The sequence below is a fragment of the Corythoichthys intestinalis genome, chromosome 1 (genome assembly GCF_030265065.1).
Source record: "Corythoichthys intestinalis isolate RoL2023-P3 chromosome 1, ASM3026506v1, whole genome shotgun sequence".
Taxonomy (NCBI): Eukaryota; Metazoa; Chordata; class Actinopteri; order Syngnathiformes; family Syngnathidae; genus Corythoichthys; species Corythoichthys intestinalis.
Window position 1 is genome coordinate 41,136,962 of NC_080395.1, and position 19,853 is coordinate 41,156,814.

At 40.2% G+C, this 19,853-nt stretch overlaps 1 protein-coding gene across 6 annotated transcripts in view; it reads left to right on the forward strand.

Annotated features, from left to right (window-relative positions):
* gse1b (Gse1 coiled-coil protein b) overlaps positions 1–19,853 on the forward strand; it is a 338,894-nt gene that overhangs the window by 311,930 nt on the left and 7,111 nt on the right. For all 6 annotated transcript variants that reach the window (XM_057857114.1, XM_057857286.1, XM_057857460.1 and 3 more), the window contains 5 exons: positions 6,128–6,744; positions 9,550–9,662; positions 9,747–10,008; positions 13,589–13,702; positions 19,120–19,497. In XM_057857114.1, the coding sequence (XP_057713097.1) occupies positions 6,128–6,744; positions 9,550–9,662; positions 9,747–10,008; positions 13,589–13,702; positions 19,120–19,497 (1,484 nt within the window). The remainder of the gene's footprint in view (positions 1–6,127; positions 6,745–9,549; positions 9,663–9,746; positions 10,009–13,588; positions 13,703–19,119; positions 19,498–19,853) is intronic.

Below are 19,853 nucleotides of genomic sequence, written 5' to 3' on the forward strand. Positions count from 1 at the left end.
TATATATATATATATATATATATATATATATTTTTTTTTTTTTTTTTTTTTTTTTTTAATGGTGGAAAACACTCAGGTGACTTGAAGTTCTGCTCTGAGATCCCCAATTTGGCCAAATTTCAAAATTGTCCTATATGCATGTGTGATACATCATTGGAATGCTTAAAATCTCAATTTTCTCAATTTTTGAACAGGAGGGCATTTTTTACAAACAAAAAAAAATTTTACACCCCTAAACCCTAACTGGAGGTGTCAGCATGATTTTAACGAGATATTATCACGTACTTACCTTGTTTCGATCCCAAAACTTTGTGTAGCATGCAATGTTCCCTCTAAACTGCGCGTGTGCGCAATCGCGCACTGCTGGCACCTACTCTGCGCACAAGAAATTCAATGCTGCGCACAAAAAAAAAAAAATCAACAGAAACGTATGTTGTAACTCGGTGAGTGACAGGTGTCAAGCAAATGGTACGATAAGGTTCACTTCCGCTACGCAGCCAATCATAGCATTGACATTGCTTGTGTATTGCCCAGCCTACACGCGCGGTGTAGGTTAGCAAGCTGACAACAGTGCGTGAGTGCGGCGGAGTTGAGAGACGTAAAGGCCAACCCCTTATCATGGCGAAACGAACGGGCAGCGACACATCCACTCATCAGGCCATAGTAAAAAAGAAATGCGGTGCACATAAGAAGGAGTGACTGTCGGAGCATGTGCAAATAGACGAACAAGCGATGAAACTGAAGCCAAAGTACCAAGTGAGTTTTCAGAGGGAAAAATGTGGACTGAATGGAAGTTGGACTACCTCAAGCGTCATATTCAGCAGAAAAGTCATTTGAAAGCTGTTGAAAATTACAAAGACTCAAGACGCGACAGGAGATTGGTACATTATTGCGGGAGAATGCAAAAGACCGACAGAAGAGAAACGAGCTGTCCTACTAAACAAAATCTGACCCAGAGCAAGTTGAAGTTCTCGTTGACAATATTTTACTTGCCATCGAAATGAATGCGTCAATGGTGTCAGTTCAACAAATTCGCAATCACATGGCAAAGTATGTGAGTATACCAGAAAGCTGGCGAAGAAAAAACTATGCCTTTTAATTTGTAAACTCAATCAATGATATAGAGGAGAACGAGACTATGTGCAGTGTTAAAAATGCACCCTGGCATACACTGATAGTAGATGAAAGCACTGACATATCAGTACACCAAATGCAAGTCCTATATATTAAGACATGAAAAATAAGGTACAATTTAAGTCAGATTGGTGTGTATTCCAGTGACATTTATTAAGATATTTTAATTATGGATATTAATCATTAAATGCTCTTACTACTAAATAATTTACGGGCAGTAGAAATGCTAATAGGCGTGAAAAGGCGTGATACTGGTGTGTGGCCGCTATGTACCGTATTTTTCGGACTATAAATCGCAGTTTTTTTCTTAGTTTGGCAGAGGGTGTGTCTTATTTTCTGGAGCGACTTATATGTGAACTTATTCACACATTATTATATCATTGTTGCTAGTTAGCATGTTCTTTATGCTATAGTTATCTGAATAACTCTAAATAGCTATGTTACATTGACATACCAGGCATGTTCTCAGTTCGTTGTTTATGAGTCATGTAATGTTATCATACCGTACACTTATTCAGCCTGTTGTTCTCTATTGTATGTTTATTCTAAATTGCCTTTCAAAATGACATGTCTGTTCTTGGTGGTGAATTATACCAAATAAATTTCCCCCCAAAATGCAATTCATACGCCGGTGCGACATATATGTTTTTACCTTTTCATTGCGCATTTTTTGGCTGGTGTGACTTATAGTCCAAAAAATACGGTGCACATCTGATGTTGCTCACCGTGGGCCGCAGTGTGCTCAGGGAGATTGTGTGTTTGCTCAGACACATGAAAAATTAGAGGGAACATTTGGTAGCATGTCTTACTGAGTTTCAAGACACAGCTGTGAATGGCCACACCCAGACTTTTTGAGGATTTTATGGGTGAAACGTGGTAATATAACTAGGGTCGTAATGGAGAAATCGCAGACATCAAGGAGTGGTCAAGATTTTCTTTTTCAAATATTTACCCTTTTAAACGTTTTTTTTTTTTTTTCTCTCTCTCTCCATTTTTCTTTGTTCGGATGGATTATTTATCATCAAAAATATTGAGGAAAATGCGACTGTAACCAAAAAAATGCAATTAAGCGATAGTTATGAGGTAGATATCCGTGACCTATTTAGACACTATTTTTTTCATTGTGACGTAATTTGTTTAAAAGTTTAAAATATGCGAGTGAATAGTTTTTTAAAGTCTTTTTTTTTAACTAAATATTAGACATCAATTAATGATTCTGAGCTAAAAATGATCGACATTTCGAAATAATAAATATAATTACTTACCTTTTTATGGCTGGGTTGAAACAAAAGCGGTTGCGCTGGGTCTGTAAACGTGGATCCCCAGGGTAAAACGGACAAATTAAAAATAGTTTGGGGGCTTAATGCGCCATGAAACTGCTATGGCAGCATATAGACTTATTGTTCTATCAAACACAACAGTTCTTTTGGCTTAAATAAAGCAGTTTATTTTAAAGAGAGGTGCAAGAGCAGAAACGGCTTTTTCAGCCTTTTCTGTTTTTTTCTGCCATGTATGTATATGATTCAGCCCATTTTATTTTTCCTCCCTAAATATTAATTAATGAATTCATCAAATGGTTATGTGTAGCTGCTATGCAGATTAGTGTGCATGAGGCCCTAGTTCGGGACACTGTTGCCAGTGTTTTGAAGTCTCCAAGACTGACGAGCTTCAGAAGGTTGTTTTCAGACAGGACTGGAAAAAGATCAAGCCTGTCAGAAGAAACACATTGACTCTATTTCTGTCCACACCAGCTTCTGTGTCCGACACAGAGGTAAGACTGACAGCTATGTTTAGGCGATGATGCATAGTGAAAAGTGGGGTCCTGGTAACTGCTGTTTCATGAGTTCTGCTTGGGAGGGTTTCAGACAGGCAGCGGGTGGGACGGCTAAGCCACACAAAGGCAGATTCTTGACTAATCCTGTCAACCTTGCACAGCATAAGCCTCCTACTTCCTCTCCTTTGTTCCAATGCTTGTGTTGTTTGTGTGTCTAAGAGGCTGGGTTGTGGTTGATACTGAACTAGTCGGTTGGACAGCTGGGATACACCCGTCTACTATCACTAACGGAATTACACTTTACGCTGTAGATTTTAGATAAGCCCTTTTAGCCACAGACAAACAAATGTTAACAAAAATAGGAGGCATTCATCGGGTGGCTCCTCTTGCCGTATGTTCTGTTGCTGTTGCCTGTTTGATGATACTGTAGTAGCTGTTCCTCTCTTGAATACTGCCTTTCCCCCTCTCAAAGTATCATAAGCTTCTACTCTTCAACAAATCAGCCATCGATATTATTTAGCCACTAATACTGACCTTTTGTAAATTTTACACAAAAGTACAGCAAGTAACCTGAGTACTTTTAGGTTTTCACATTTTGGTAATATAATAGCATTTGTCTTAATCCATGTCTGCAGCAGCTCCAATAATGTGAAGCTGCATTACTTACTGTTCACGACTTTGACTTTTAGTGCAAATTCTTTCCTACTAAAAGATAGAAAATGTGTGCTGAATTGTCAGCCGTAATCCTATTCTGACATTTATTTTCCCACTTTCCCCAAGATTATCTCCTTGACTTCTAGAATTATATCTCGGCCGTCCGTGCGTGCATGCACACTAGATCCAAAATGACCATTTGTTTGTACCTGGAGGACAGATTGTGGCTTGGATACGTCCCTTCTGTGCTCTGGGCTACCGTGTCTATGTTTGATAACAATTTGTGCACACACTCTGGAAAGTGTTTAAGAGCCATGTGTAGAATACAGCTGCCATGAATAATCAACTTTTAAAGAAGGACTATTTTTATAGTCGATTCAGCGTTTAGAAACATTGTTGACTTAAAACATGTCCAAATACTCTTTTTGAGGCTCCTCACTCATAGGCTGCCATTGACGCCAATACATGTCCGATCCCTTGTAACTGGGAAGAGACCAGTCCTGACCAGCCCTCCCAGTCCAAATGCATTGTACGTTTATCGCCGTCAATGGCAGTCCATGAGTGTGATAAACTTTGGCATTTTATGTATACCGTACTTTGTTACGTTTGTATGACATCTATTGCTGTCAATAGCAGCAAATACTTTAAAAGTAAATATTCTCTTATTTAATGCATTTTTCTTCATTTCCTTCCCTCCTAGAAAAAGGAAAGCAAATATTCTCAAAAGTAAACTCTTTGGTCCTTGATTTTTTTATCGATCTTATATAATATATATATATATATATATATATATATATATATATATATATATATATACAGTGCCTCGCAAAAGTATCCGGCCCCCTTGAATCTTGCAACCTTTCGCCACATTTCAGGCTTCAAACATAAAGATATGAAATTTAATTTTTTTGCCACGAATCAACAACAAGTGGGACACAATCGTGAAGTGGAACAACATTTATTGGTTAATTTAAACTTTTTTAACAAATAAAAAACTGAAAAGTGGGGCGTACAATATTATTCGGCCCCTTTACTTTCAGTGCAGCAAACTCGCTCCAGAAATTCAGTGAAGATCTCTGAATGATCCAATGTTGTCCTAAATGACCGATGATGATAAATAGAATCCACCTGTGTGTAATCAAGTCTCCGTATAAATGCACCTGCTCTGTGATAGTCTCAGGGTTCTGTTTAAAGTGCAGAGAGCATTATGAAAACCAAGGAACACACCAGGCAGGTCCGAGATAGTGTTGTGGAGAAGTTTAAAGCTGGATTTGGATACAAAAAGATTTCCCAAGCTTTAAACATCTCAAGGAGCACTGTGCAAGCCATCATATTGAAATGGAAGGAGCATCAGACCACTGCAAATCTACCAAGACCCGGCCGTCCTTCCAAACTTTCTTCTCAAACAAGGAGAAAACTGATCAGAGATGCAGCCAAGAGGCCCATGATCACTCTGGATGAACTGCAGAGATCTACAGCTGAGGTGGGAGAGTCTGTCCATAGGACAACAATCAGTCGTACACTGCACAAATCTGGCCTTTATGGAAGAGTGGCAAGAAGAAAGCCATTTCTCAAAGATATCCATAAAAAGTCTCGTTTAAAGTTTGCCACAAGCCACCTGGGAGACACACCAAACATGTGGAAGAAGGTGCTCTGGTCAGATGAAACCAAAATTGAACTTTTTGGCCACAATGCAAAACGATATGTTTGGCGTAAAAGCAACACAGCTCATCACCCTGAACACACCATCCCCACTGTCAAACACGGTGGTGGCAGCATCATGGTTTGGGCCTGCTTTTCTTCAGCAGGGACAGGGAAGATGGTTAAAATTGACGGGAAGATGGATGCAGCCAAATACAGGATCATTCTGGAAGAAAACCTGTTGGTATCTGCACAAGACCTGAGACTGGGACGGAGATTTATCTTCCAACAGGACAATGATCCAAAACATAAAGCCAAATCTACAATGGAATGCTTCAAAAATAAACATATCCAGGTGTTAGAATGACCAAGTCAAAGTCCAGACCTGAATCCAATCGAGAATCTGTGGAAAGAGCTGAAGACTGCTGTTCACAAACACTCTCCATCCAACCTCACTGAGCTCGAGCTGTTTTGCAAGGAAGAATGGGCAAGAATGTAGTCTCTCGATGTGCAAAACTGATAGAAACATACCCCAAGCGACTTGCAGCTGTAACTGGAGCAAAAGGTGGCGCTACAAAGTATTAACGCAAGGGGGCCGAATAATATTGCACGCCCCACTTTTCAGTTTTTTATTTGTTAAAAAAGTTTAAATTATCCAATAAATTTTGTTCCACTTCACGATTGTGTCCCACTTGTTGTTGATTCTTGACAAAAAATTAAAATTTTATATCTTTATGTTTGAAGCCTGAAATGTGGCGAAAGGTTGCAAATTCAAGGGGGCCGAATACTTTTGCAAGGCACTGTATATATTTTTACATTTTTAAACAAACTGGAAACTTTTTTTTTTAATGAACTAAAAAAGAAAAATAAAAACCTCACAAATAATTGCTCAATGTCTAACGATGTTGCATTATATGTTCACAGACCAAATAACCACGAACCAGGAAACCGAGACCTCCATTCCCACTTAGGTGCACCTCCGCCTCTCATCTCCCCCAAACCCTCCCAACTCCCACGTGAACATCACCCTCCACCTCCCACAACCCTGTGGAACCCAGCTTCTCTAATAGAGACACCCTCAGAATCCCGACGCACCCACGATCCCTCAGGGATGGGACACTACGAGCTCAGTCGGTTACCGCCTGGCCCCTCCAAGTATGAGGATGGGGCCAGGAGGAGAGACAGTGGAGTAATGGAGAAATATCTGCAACCGAGAGGCCCGCCTGGCCTGCAAGAGCCCAGTACATTCCTTGCCGATCTGGAGAAATCCACCCACTCTTTCTTCAGCCAGCAGCGGGCGTCCATGTCCCTGTCTAGCCAGTATGAATTAGAAGGGGCCATCAAAAGCAACACTGGACTGAAGAGCAGCCAAGCGCACGGTCGTCATGGACAAGCAGTCGGCATTGTGTCTGCTTCGAGTGCGGGACAGGAAACAGTGCCAGACACAATGCTCATCTATGACGAGCTTCTTCAGCAGCATAGAAGGCCAGTCAGTAAACTGGACTTGGAAGAGAAGAGAAAGAGGGAAGCCAAGGAGAAAGGTACTAATCAGGATTTGTATGTTTTAAATTAACTAATCCTCATGAAGTGTTGAAAAAACGTAATGAATTTTGTCTGCATGGTCTTAAATTCCTTAAATTTTAAATTGCGCTGCATTACGTGAAAGTGTGACTGTGGGGCAGTTTACACAACAACGGTAATGAGGTGAAATGGCAAAAAACTTTCCCAGATGTCCATACTGTATAGATGGATACAGCATTTTGGGGGGCTGAAACAAATTTTGACATCGTTCCACGCTGTTGTCGCTGTTTAAACGGCTGAAAACGCAAAAAGTTCTGGTGGCAGCTGTCTCCAGGATTGCCAGATCAGAAAGAGTCTCCACCCCAATCACACCATAAAATCTAACCAGGTCAAAAAAAAAGCAGACCAGATTACAACCTTCCTTCCAAGAAAAGGTTTTCTCAAAAGTAGTGCAAATTTTATCAAACCGCCAAATTAATTTCCTTCCGGCCTAGAGTCAGGAATCCGTTCAATTTGGCAACAATGTCTGTCTGCCATACTCTTGAACAGAACAAGAAGGGTTTACATGCAGGAATCAAGTTTTAGTGGCGCTGCCATCTACACACTGAGCATGCATACTAGAAGATTCATGAAGTTTTGAGTCTTCATGGGCTTGCAGATTCCCACACACAAAAAAGTAACAACAAAACGTCACTTATGCATTTTTGAATCAGACGGTTGTCGTGTTAACGCGGTCTGAGAAATTCTAAGAATGATTTTTTTGTTGTTGTTGTTGCTATGTTGACCTTGAAATTTGTCCCGGAATTGGCACTAAATTCTGTTCCACGTCATCCGAGAAACATCTGAAAAAGTTAGTTTCACTTGATGAAAGCTTTAGGAATGCTGCTATGCAGGGGTCGCCAATTTTATAATGATACAATATAGGCATGTCGCGATAACAAATTTTAGTGTGCGATAATTATTCTCATAAATTATTGCGATATTATTGCGCCCCCCCCCAATTTTTTTTAACCAATTTACAATAACACAGTGCGAATACAGTATATATTAATAGATCAAGTACACCCATTTAAACACGATAAATATTTACTCTTAAATTCAAATATACTTTTTAAGAAATCACAACTAAAAACAATAGACCCTGCCTCTTAAGTAAAAAACAACAATATTGATACCGCACAGAAACACAGAATAAATAAAATGTGTTTTAAAAAAAAATAAAAATTTGCACTTAATAACTTAAGCATTTAGGAAAATGAAAACATTTCCCGTCATAGCTCTGCAATGGTGTTCCATAGTGATGCAACGATACAGTTAAGTCATGGTTCGGTACGAATTTTGATACGGGGGACACGATTTTCGATCTGATTCAATACATTTAATGCTCTGTAAAAAAAAAAAAAAACAATTGTATTTTTTTTTTTTTTGTTTTTTTTTTTTTTTTTGCTAACGAGCAAAAATTAAATTGCCATCATATAAACATGCATTTTAGTGCATAATATTTACGTGCTTACTGCTTATTGATATGAACTGCTTATTGATATGAAAAAGATTTGTATAAAAGTGCTGACAACAATCTTTACTGTTTGTAAAGTGAGGCAGGGCACACCGTTGATTGCTACAGCTCTCTTAGCAGCGAGGTTTACTACATGAGCAAGACATCCTATTTATGGTCCGAATCCATCTGTGTCACGTACTGAATTAACAATATTTGCAACATTATCTATAGTCACTGGTATGGATTGATTTGGCCTTCTTAACGTGACAAATGACAGTTTAGAATTCATCGATGTAGTATATGGACTACATGTCCCATAATCACTCTGGGCTCACGTAGCCAATGGCATGGGACGTAGCACATCTAGTTTGCCATTTCATGATATCTAGTGTGTGCGCGCAACCGCGCATTAAAAAGTTAGCAAGCGCCGCTGAAGTCACGTCTGCTCATTACTACACAACACCAGCATATGACGGCTTTCATAAACAGGACGAGTTTGAAGCACAGCGCTCTTAATTTCATTCAGCTCTTCGTTGTCAAAGTGAGGTTATTCGTAGCAGCCAAGTCGGTAACAATGTTTTGGCGGACTTCGTTGTAAATATCCAGCGTTGTGCCGAAAAATAGCCGCCCCGCGTGAAATGTCACTCCTGACGGGAGTGCCCACACATCAACAACACCGGCGCGCCATAGATGGTCCACAGTCACTCCGGAGCACTGACGCGGCCAGTATACGTTGAACAATAGGATATAATGGGAACGATTGGCTCTGGCGCTAGTTTTTGCCGGACCTGGAACGAAGATGCATTTTGCGCAGTTGGTAACGAACTTTTAACAGCACGTCTGCCGCACGCGCGCACACACGTGCACGCGAGGCGATAAATCGCAGCGGAAAAATTACCGCCTTCATTTTTATATATCGCGCGATAAATGGAATTATAGCATATTGCGACAGGCTTAATACAATATCGATTCCTCGGACAACAATAAGATAATTGGCAATATTACGAAGGCTACCACTATTTGATTCCATTTAAGGGCCTTATATGCGCATTGAGCGGAATCAGTTACATCTAAATGAAATTAAAATAATTTTTTTTTTTTTTTTAATAGAAAATTATATTGTGAAAACGACAGACAATTGAATTATTTTTTTACAAAACAGCATAACTAAGAGACGACTAACGGTATTATGTTTTGTGATATAATCGTTTTCAATTCGATTATCCTTTAACCAATCAATATAACAATCCAGACTGATGTTTCATTACACTAGTGATAATATTTGAGTTAGGTTTAGTGCCCTGTATGACCTGCTTGTTATTTACAGGTTACTACTATGAGCTGGATGACTCGTATGATGAAAGCGATGAGGAGGAGGTTAGGGCACATCTCAGGAGGGTAGCAGAGCAGCCCCCACTCAAACTTGATGACTCCACAGAGGTAAAACACATACCAGCACAAACGGGTTCCTCAGACCTGCCAGTAGCATTTTATTTCTCTTTCTCAAACGTGATTTCTGTCCAGAAATTGGACTTCCTTGGAATGTTTAGCCTGACCACTGTAGGCCGGCGGGAGGAGTTGGTGCAGCAGAAGAGAAAAAAGCGGCGGAGGATGCTCAGGGAGCGCAGCCCCTCGCCAGCTGCCTCACAGTCCAAACGCACTCCTCCCCCGCAACTTAGCACGCGCTTCACCCCCGAGGAGATGGACCGAGCGCCGGAGCTGGAGGAAAAGAAGCGCTTCCTCACTATGTTCCGTCTTTCTCACGTCACCCTCCAGCAGAGACGAGGCAAGAGACTAGTATATGTAGATTATTAAATCCCATCCGTGGTAATCGTGCATCCACTCCCCTTGTGTGTTAACAGTTGTGTATCGGTTAAACTTCACAGCATCGACCCAGCGCCCTTTACACGCCACGCTGACATATTCATCAGTGACTCATATCCGTGTTACATCTCATTCCAGCAGAGCAAAGCAGAACCATCTCATGCTCATTAGCTCTCCCGGCATTGTAGTCGTTCTCAGCGGGCTCTGTAGCTCGCTGACGCTTCACTTCAATTGAGCGCAGTCTGCTTCACATGCAGCCGCCTCTCATTAACATGTTGACTCCAGATGCCACCATCTCACCCTCAATTTCCTGTATCATTAACAGCGTATTTAAGTTGCATGCATAATGTATTTTTTCCGTAGTTTAAGTGGAGGATTTTATTCCTTGAATAGCAAAGTTCACTTATACAAACATTCTTTACAGCTTTATTTAACTCCTAGGCGACTACCGTATTTTTCGGACTATAAGTATAGTATAGTATATTATAGTTTGGCAAAGGGTGCGTCTTATACTATGGAGCGACTTACTGTATGTGTAATCATTTACGGTCGGTCCGACTTCTCTCTCGCTAACCGTTTTTAAAATAAATATATATTCATATATTTATACTAAAACGATAGATGAATGTTAAATAAAAACAAATAATTTGGCTAAAACAAGGCGCTGTACATGCCTGCGCATGTGAACGCAGTGGCCCCGCTCTCTTTTCAATCTTCTCCACCCTCCGCAAGCAACCTGGTATTTCCTTTTCGATATGGAGCAGCTGTAGGAGTGAAAAACAAACTAAAGACAGGGGAATTGAAAAGCAAACAACTGCGGTAGGAGTGGGATATGGAAAGGATTCAAATTGATTGTTGAAGTTGCTATACAGAAACCTGTGTCAGCTTCGCTGAATATAAACGAATGTGGTGCTTTGGTCCCATACGAGAAATATATTTAACAAACTTTATAAGTGTTATTTTGTGGTGTAAATGCATTCATAACGATCATAAAAAACGTAAACTATTTAAACATTGAGAAAACTTTTTTCTACCAACTCAAGGAAATTAAATGTCAAATCCACTATCCACCTGTTAGAACAGACATGCAAATATAAAGGATACAAATGTTTATTGAATATCCATCTTACAGTCTTGTTTAACTGGGAGAATTCGTCACAAAAGACAGGCTTTAATTTGTTATCATTATGCATATACAGTGGGGCAAATAAGTATTTAGTCAACCACTTATTGTGCAAGTTCTCCCACTTGAAAATATTAGAGAGGCCTGTACTTGTCAACATGGTTAAACCTCAACCATGAGAGACAGAATGTGGGGAAAAAAACAGAAAATCACATTGTTTGATTTTTAAATAATTCATTTGCCAATCATGGTGGAAAATAAGTATTTGGTCAATACCAAAAGTTCATCTCAATACTTGGTTATGTACCCTTTGTTGGCAATAACGGAGGCCAAACGTTTTCTGTAACTCTTCACAAGCTTTTCACACACTGTTGCTGGTATTTTGGCCCATTCCTCCATGCAGATCTCCTCTAGAGCAGTGATGTTTTGGGTCTGTCGTTGGGCAACATGGACTTTCAACTCCCTCCGCAGATTTTCTATGGGGTTGAGACCTGGAGACTGGCTGGGCCACTAGGCCAGGAGCTTGAAATGCTTCTTACGAAGCCACTCCTTTGTTGTCCTGGCTGTGTGTTTGGGATCATTGTCATGCTGAAAGTCCCAGCCACATCTCATCTTCAATGCCCTTGCTGATGGAAGGAGATTTTCACTCAAAATTTCTCGATACATGGCCCCATTCATTCTTTCCTTTACACAGATCAGTCGTCCTGGTCCCTTTGCAGAAAAACAGCCCCATGCTTCACAGTGGGTATGGTGCAATTCAGTATTCTTTTTCCTCCAAACAAGAGAACCTGTGTTTCTACCAAAAAATTCTGTTTTGTTTTCATCTGACCATAACACACTCTCCCAGTCCTCTTCTGGATTATCCAAATGCTCTCTAGCGAACCGCAGACGGGTCTGGACGTGTACTTTCTTTAGCAGGGGGACACGTCTGGCAGCGCAGGTTTTGAGTCCCTGGCGGCGCATTGGGTTACTGATAGTAGCCTTTGTTACTGTGGTCCCAGCTCTCTGTAGGTCATTCACTAGGTCCCCCCGTGTGGTTCTGGGATTTTTTCTCCCCGTTCTTGTTATCATTTAGACACCACGGGGTGAGGAGGGAGTTGAAAGTCCGTGTTGCCCAACGACAGCCCCAAAACATCACTGCTCTAGAGGAGCTCTGTATGGAGGAATGGGCCAAAATACCAGCAACAGTGTGTGAAAAGCTTGTGAAGAGTTGCAGAAAACGTTTGGCCTCCGTTATTACCAACAAAGGGTACATAAAAAAGTATTGAGCTGAACTTTTGGTATCGACCAAATACATATTTTCCACCATGATTTGCAAATAAATTCTTTAAAAATCAATCAATGTGATTTTCTGGGTTTTTTTCAACATTCTGTCTCTCATGGTTGAGGTTTACCCATGTTGACAATTACAGGCCTCTCTAATATTTTCAAGTTGGAGAACTTGCACAATTAGTGGTTGAATAAATACTTATTAGCCCCACTGTATGCAACAGCATTGTCACAAACGTGATCACACAAAACGCAACCATGCATCCCATTCCTGCATTTCCTCCTTCTCCTGAGTCCTCACCAATAAAACATAAAATTTCTTTTTTTTCCCGGGCTCGTGCGTACAAATAAAACATAAAATTTGGGGGGGGGTTCGGGCTCGGGCAAGCGAATCAAGTTAATTGATCGGGGTCGGGTCGGGCTGGATTTTTTTAGGCCCTATCTAACTTCTAGCGTCATGTAATGTTAGCATACCGTACACCTATTCAGCCTGTTGTTCTTTATTGTATTTCAAATTGCCTTTCAAGATGAAATGTCTGTTCTTGGTGCTGGATTCTATCAAATAAATATACCCCAAAAAATGCTACTTACGTATACTCCGGTGCGACTTATATATGTTTTTGTCCTTTTCATTGCGCATTTTTTGGCTGGTGCGACGTATAGTTCGAAAAATATAGTTATCAATTTGGAATGAGAGGGGCCGGAAGTTACTTACCTGTCCAAAGGACAGCTACTCCATTGCTGTTAGAGCTTGGTGATATGATGATAAACTAATTTTTTGTCATTATTTCCTTCATTGTCGGTAAATTTTGGATTTTGGAGTTATTCCAGGTCATTTCCTCTTCATTTAGATGTATATCCTGGTTACTCGCTATTGAATTTGGGGTCATCCCGGTTAAGTATCGGCCATTAATGAAGACAAACATGTAATTTTTAAAACCATTTTTCTCTCTTAACTTTTTTCATCAAAACTAAAATACAATAAATTACAGCATATCATTAAAGTGATGTAAATGACGCATATCGATTTTTTTTTTTTTTTTTTCATATATCAGCCAGCACTAATTCCCGCCAATGGCAGGAAACAGGTTAAGAAAATTGGGGCTTGGGAAATTCAGGTATTTTATTCTTGACTTTTCTCATCTTATAGATAATGAAAGGGCAGTGGAGCTGCTTCAAGCCATTAAAGAGAAGAGCGTAACCTTGGATACCATCAGACATGCTCCTCATCCGCTGTGCAAAAGCCCTCCGACGCAGCTATCTGGTGAGACTCATAAATATGGTTGGGCATCGTTTGAAATTGAACGATTCCGGTTTCCATTCCGATTCCATGTTTCGATTACGGTTCCAAACAATTCCGATTTTTAAGAGGCAGGGTCAAATTAAAAAAAAAAAAAGAGGCATGGTCAAAAAAATTTATAGTTTAAAATTTATTAGTTTATATTAATGTCTTCTCGGTGATTTTTTAAATTATATGAATTTAAATGTCATTATTATTTATCATTATTATTTTATTATTATTTTTATGACTATTTATTATCATACAATTAATATGAATTATATGAACTACTCATAGGGCTCTTTTTAATTTGTATATCAAGGGTTTTCAAAAGCTCACGAAGAAAATATTTATACATATTGTTTTGCCATACATGTATTTTAGGTGGGAGCTACGACGAAGCATTAATATAAATTTTTCTATTGATTACAATTTAAAGTCGATGAGTCAAAATAAAAAGGTTTCCTTATTTGTAAAACCGATTCTGTTGTGTTTACAGACACATGCAATGTTTATGTTGTGACAATACGTTAGGCCAGTGAGTGGCGCTTTAGGAGTGTGTACGCATAATGCGTAGAAGAATAGATGAGAGATTCTGGCTAAGATGCTATGTGATGTCTGGATGTGCTCACTGATACGAGTTCATTAAATAAGTAAGGGAATGCTTCATATGGCTGCTTCTTTCTAAACAAGCAACACAACAGATTCTAAAACAAAAAATGCTTTTAATACTGTTGATTTTAACGGAGACATCTACTGCTTTAAGATGGCGGCTGTTTACTAATGCCAGTGAGTCTGTCATTTCGCATCTAGTCCTCTATAAGTGTGCTACCGCTGCCGACTCTGTCATTTCGCATCCAGTTCTAAAGACGTGATATCGACTATAGCCCGAAGTAATAATACGACTTATTCTTGTACTATTCCATCCATCCATCTATCGTCTACTGCTTAATCCAGGGTCTGATTGCGGGAACAGCAGAAGACTGACGTAATTTATTGTTTTACTTACCTGGTTCTGACTGTTTAGAGGACCAGCGCGGCACTCAGCTATGCTACTCGGCACTTGTATTCCATGAAGCCGGAGGTGTTCATATTGGTCATGCAGCCACCTTTGCATGATATAGTTATGTTGCAAATGTTGCACTGAGCTGACTGGTCTTTTTTTTTTTTTATATATATAAAGTTGAGCCAAACTTTTGAGCGCCGCCACACCTTGTCCATGGTTGTAATCAAGTTGCACTGCACAAACACGCACTTCTTCTTCGTGGTTTTCGGCAGCAATTTTTTCCGCTCGGCAGTCAGGGCATCAAAACATGGAATCGAAATTTAAAAATTCAAATGGTTCCGGGAGCATCGGAGTGTTAGAACCGGGTCCCATCGATGCTCGATTCCCAACCCTACTCATAAAGCACTTCCTAAAATGTCGCATTATTCACTTGACAAAATATTTTTCTTCAGAATGTTCAGGTTTGCATTTCACCATGAAATGGAACTACAGCAAAATTTTTAAAAATCCCTGGCATGAACAAAAATTCTGGGGAAAAAAAAAGTCCGTAGACAAAGAAATACTAGTGCTGACACACAAAGAAACAATTTTGGATGAGGCCCAAAACTAAAAAAACCGAAATAGTCCTACGATTGACCGGCTACTATTAGCCATGTGCCGGTTACCGGTTTCACGGTTTCAAAACCACAAAAATTTTCCGTCAGACGTATTCGCTATTTTTCTTGTGTCAAAAATGCAGCCAGAAGCGGCTTGGCGCAGCAGCGCTCACCCCCTCCCGTTTGTTGCTGTGTGTCAAAGTGACGCTATCGGCTAGCCAGCCAGCTAACCCAAAAACAAATACTCCAAACATAAGGCGTACTGTTCTTCAATTTATTGAGCTCTCAAATCGTGGTAAGTGTAATATACAAAATGAATACATTTAAAATGTTGTACAATTAGATTTTTCCATGTGAGTAGCTTCAACAGATTAGCACCATGGAAAAAGTTCGCCAAAAACAAAACACACATTTTCCTTTCAAATTCAATATACAAACAAACTACACACATTTTCCTTTCAAATTCAATATACAAACAAACTAAAAGCTTACAAAGATGAATGTTAGCCTAGGCTTAGCTGGGAGAGCAACTTCGTTGAGTGTGACAGTCGCAGAGTGAGAAAACAAGCTTGATTCGCTTGAATGAAGGGGAAAAAGTGATAGCGTCAAAGATCGCTAATTGCGAAAGAGGATCTTGCCCTAAGCACAAATCCACGTTCGCTGGATCAAAGAGAGGTCTCACTCCCAATGTTTAAATTTTTTTTTTTTTTTTTTTTTTAGATGAAACCTTTCCACAACAATATTGAAATTTTAACTAAATTATACATTTTTAACTAACTTATGAATTCTTTATGTTCTTTTTAACACAAAGGCATGACATCATGTAGACTAGAGTTGACACAGTGGCTGAAAATGGCGAAACGTCACTTAAGCTTTTCCACCCTCAAAAAAAACGGCATGCAGTATAATTTTTTTTTTTTTTTTTTATTCAGAAGTGTTTTTACTTTTTTATAGAAATTATTTTGTGCTTGCTCTAATCTTGAGCAACTTGAGCTGTGGCTGTGAGTATAGTCTATAAGCAGGGGTGCACATAATTTTTTCGCCCAGGTTCTCAGAGGAGGACCTGGAGATGTGACTTGGTCCTCATTGAGCTTGAGAGCCGACCCGCCTGATGCGATAAATTTATGACAAGCTCTACTTAGAGCCAATTAACTTTAATTAATTATATTAACAATTAATGCTTGATTAACGTCAACTGGCACAACAAAATTGGCATTACTTTCAAGTGAAATGTAAAGAAATAAACATAAAAGCACCAATTCAAAATAAAGGGCATTATGCGGCTCCCACATTAACTCCAAGCCTTTTTAAAAGTGGGATGTCCTCCTCATAAGACCTCATTGAACGTGCATGTTTAGCTTTGTAAAATGCGAGCAAAAACACGTTTGTCAGTGCATGTCGCTGTTCATTACCTTTATTCTGCGACTTGTCCATAGGGCGAGTGGGGTCATGTCTGACATCAATAGTTTGCTTAATTGCCACATGCTCTCTGTTTTTTTCGTGCTTTTCAAAGTTTGGATGGCTGAAATTCTTTGACCCTACATAAAATGCGCTGCTCTTATCGGCGACATTGGGATTCTCACGGCACATTTTGTACCGCATTTCCGTGCGAGCATCATTTGTTTCTAGCCATGGTACCTCCTGTAGCCACTTTTCGGCAGAAGTCCTTTTTTTTCGGTAGCTCCGGTGACGTCTCTGTCGTCTGTCTGTCTTTTGACTGGGGTTGGGGAACACGGAAGTAATTACTCAGTGTGGCCTGCCTCTTCGACATTTTGAGAAGTTATTTTCTCGTGTCCGCCGCAAATACAGTGGTCAGCCATCGGTACGCAAAAGCGTATGGAAGCCGTTGAGGGCCAGCACGTTTGTCTACGTCCAGTACGCATGCGCGCATGCGGACCACTTATGTGCACCCCTGTCTATAAGTTATATTGAGTTTAATTTTATTTAAAATATTTTTTTATTTGATTATTTATTTATTTTAACACTATATTCATGTTCCAAATTGCAACTATGGTCTGAAAAAAAAAAAATCCTGTTCTATGGAAAAAAGTAATTTTTTTTAAAGAGCATACGACACCAGAAAAAAAGTCTTAAATGGCATTATTATGTGAATTAGAATCATATTTTGAGACGATTCGACCATATACAACAATTTAGCAAAGCGCAGATGACGAGAAATTAGTCTTTTAATCTGCCGGTTAGCCACGCCTACAATTATAGGGCTTTAGCGTCCCCAACAGGTGGATGACGTCAGCGGTAGACTAGGCTCATCGGTTTTACTATTCAGCCCATTGAGGGGGAATTGTTCAGAACGAGGAAAACGAGACGAAGAGAGCTGCAAAATGTCATTGTTTCAGTCTCTCTACTCCCAATATTTTTACAGGATATTCTTTTTATCCAAGTATTTTCCCCAATAGCTATATAAATGGCTTGAGAAGGACCAGTCAGCCCGTTGAGGGGGAACTATTCACAATGAGGAAAACGCGACGAAGAGAGCGGCAAAATGTCATTGTTTCTGTCTCTTTACTTCAATATTTTTACAGGATATTCTTTTTACCCAAGTACTTTCCCCAATTGCTAAATAAATGGCATGGTCATGACAAATAACTTGTGCTAAATGGAATATAAAATAATAAAAATCCATTTATTCAAGACGACATGGCAAAATTACTCCATAATGGTCAAAACAGTCGACTTTACCTTTACTGTCACACCTGCCGAACGATATTTTATGACACCTAAATCGGACATATGTCATTTCCCTTCCCCGGCTTCGGAGAATGCAAACAGACCAGGAGTGACAGCTAGCCGACATGCTAACCCGAACCGAGGGATGTTTCAAAGTCTTCGAAGTGGAAAATCACACATAACTAGCCTGGATTATTTGACATGACGACCCGGTTGTCGAGTTTCTTTGCGGATCGGCAAACCGCCCGGCGGAGAGCAATTTACAGTTCGTTCCCTGGAGGAGGGTGGCTGGAATTGTTGTGTAGCTAACGTGCTAACAGCTAACTGCTAATGAGCGTGAGGATAGCTTTTTACATGCCTATCAATGATCAAACGTAAGTAGTCCTTTATTTAAAGGAATTTTATAGTGTTTACTTTGTAATCACTGTATTCGTATTTGACATAATACAAAACAAGATGTTTACTCACTTCCTTGTAAGTCCAATGGTCCCACAGTAAATATCCACGGTGAATGGGAACCTTTTGAAACTCCAAAAAGGCGCATACGCCTCTCCCGCATACAGAATGATTTTTCTGCAGCCGTTTGGCTGGCGTGATGCAAAAAATAAAAGTATTAATCCGCAAAATCAGCTGAATCCTTCGTCCTCATACACAACAGTACACTGTAGCGTGAAGAGGACGTCTTCTACCGTACACGTCACAGCGCCCTCCTCCTCAATGCGAGACCGAAGCCGGAAGTCACTCATTTTCCTGGCGCGGGATTCAAAAAACTAAATAAATATAGCGATCGCTTCCACACACATCCAAGCGGTCCATATCATTCAGGAGCATAAAATACCGCGTGTATTATGAAATAAACATGCTTTTTCGTGTCACAAGCACTTTAACCCATACATCTCAAAATTTTTGGGAGCTATAATTGCAATACCGTGATACCGCGGTATTTTTGCTCACGATTATCGTACCGTCAAAATATCATACTGGCACATGCCTAGCGACTATTCAAGTGTATATTCCGACAGCTGGGCTCTGAATAGAAGCAAGGGCGATAGAAAATGAATGAAAGATAAAAGTTATGTGTTGTGACCTGAAGTATGCTTGCATTGTTTCAGACTCTGCATGTTCCCAGCCCAACTCGGAATCAGAAGACCACCACGTCAGACCCCATAGCCCTTCCTCACATTGCCCGTTGTCCCCGTCCCCTAACGGCCATCCAAAACTCCTCGGGGACACGCTAAGACCAAAGGATCCTCCTTCTCCAGCTGTCTACCCAGACAAGGCCCGGGGGCCCACCGACGGCCCGGCCTCCAAGCGGAATTCCAGCCTGCTGAACAGCTTGCGGCCCCCGCTCCCTCTACAGGCCAAGGAGGGCGTCCACAGCGTAAACGGACGCACTAAACCCTGGGACAGCTTCACCCCAGAGGAATTTGCCCAGCAGTTTCATGAATCAGTGCTGCAGTCCACTCAGAAGGCACTTCAGAAACACAAAGGTAAGCTGTGAAAGCACTCGCTAAACTCTTTGGCTGCCATTGATGGCGTTCCATGGCCAATTCATTTGAATTGGGAGCGGATGGCAGTGATCATTCCTCCTCCTTCAAATGAAATGGACATTTTATCGCAGTGAATGATTTCAAATGCAAATACCGTGGATCCTAATGATTCGAGCAAAATCATTTCCACGACCAAGCTCGTAACATAAATGTGCTCGTATCATGAATATATTTACTCCATTAGAAATAATTTAATTTCAGTTAATGTATGTATACCTACCGTGAACTCCCATGTTATTTATAGATAATATTTCAAGGCATCAATTTAAAGCAACACTAGGGAACTTTTCTAATTA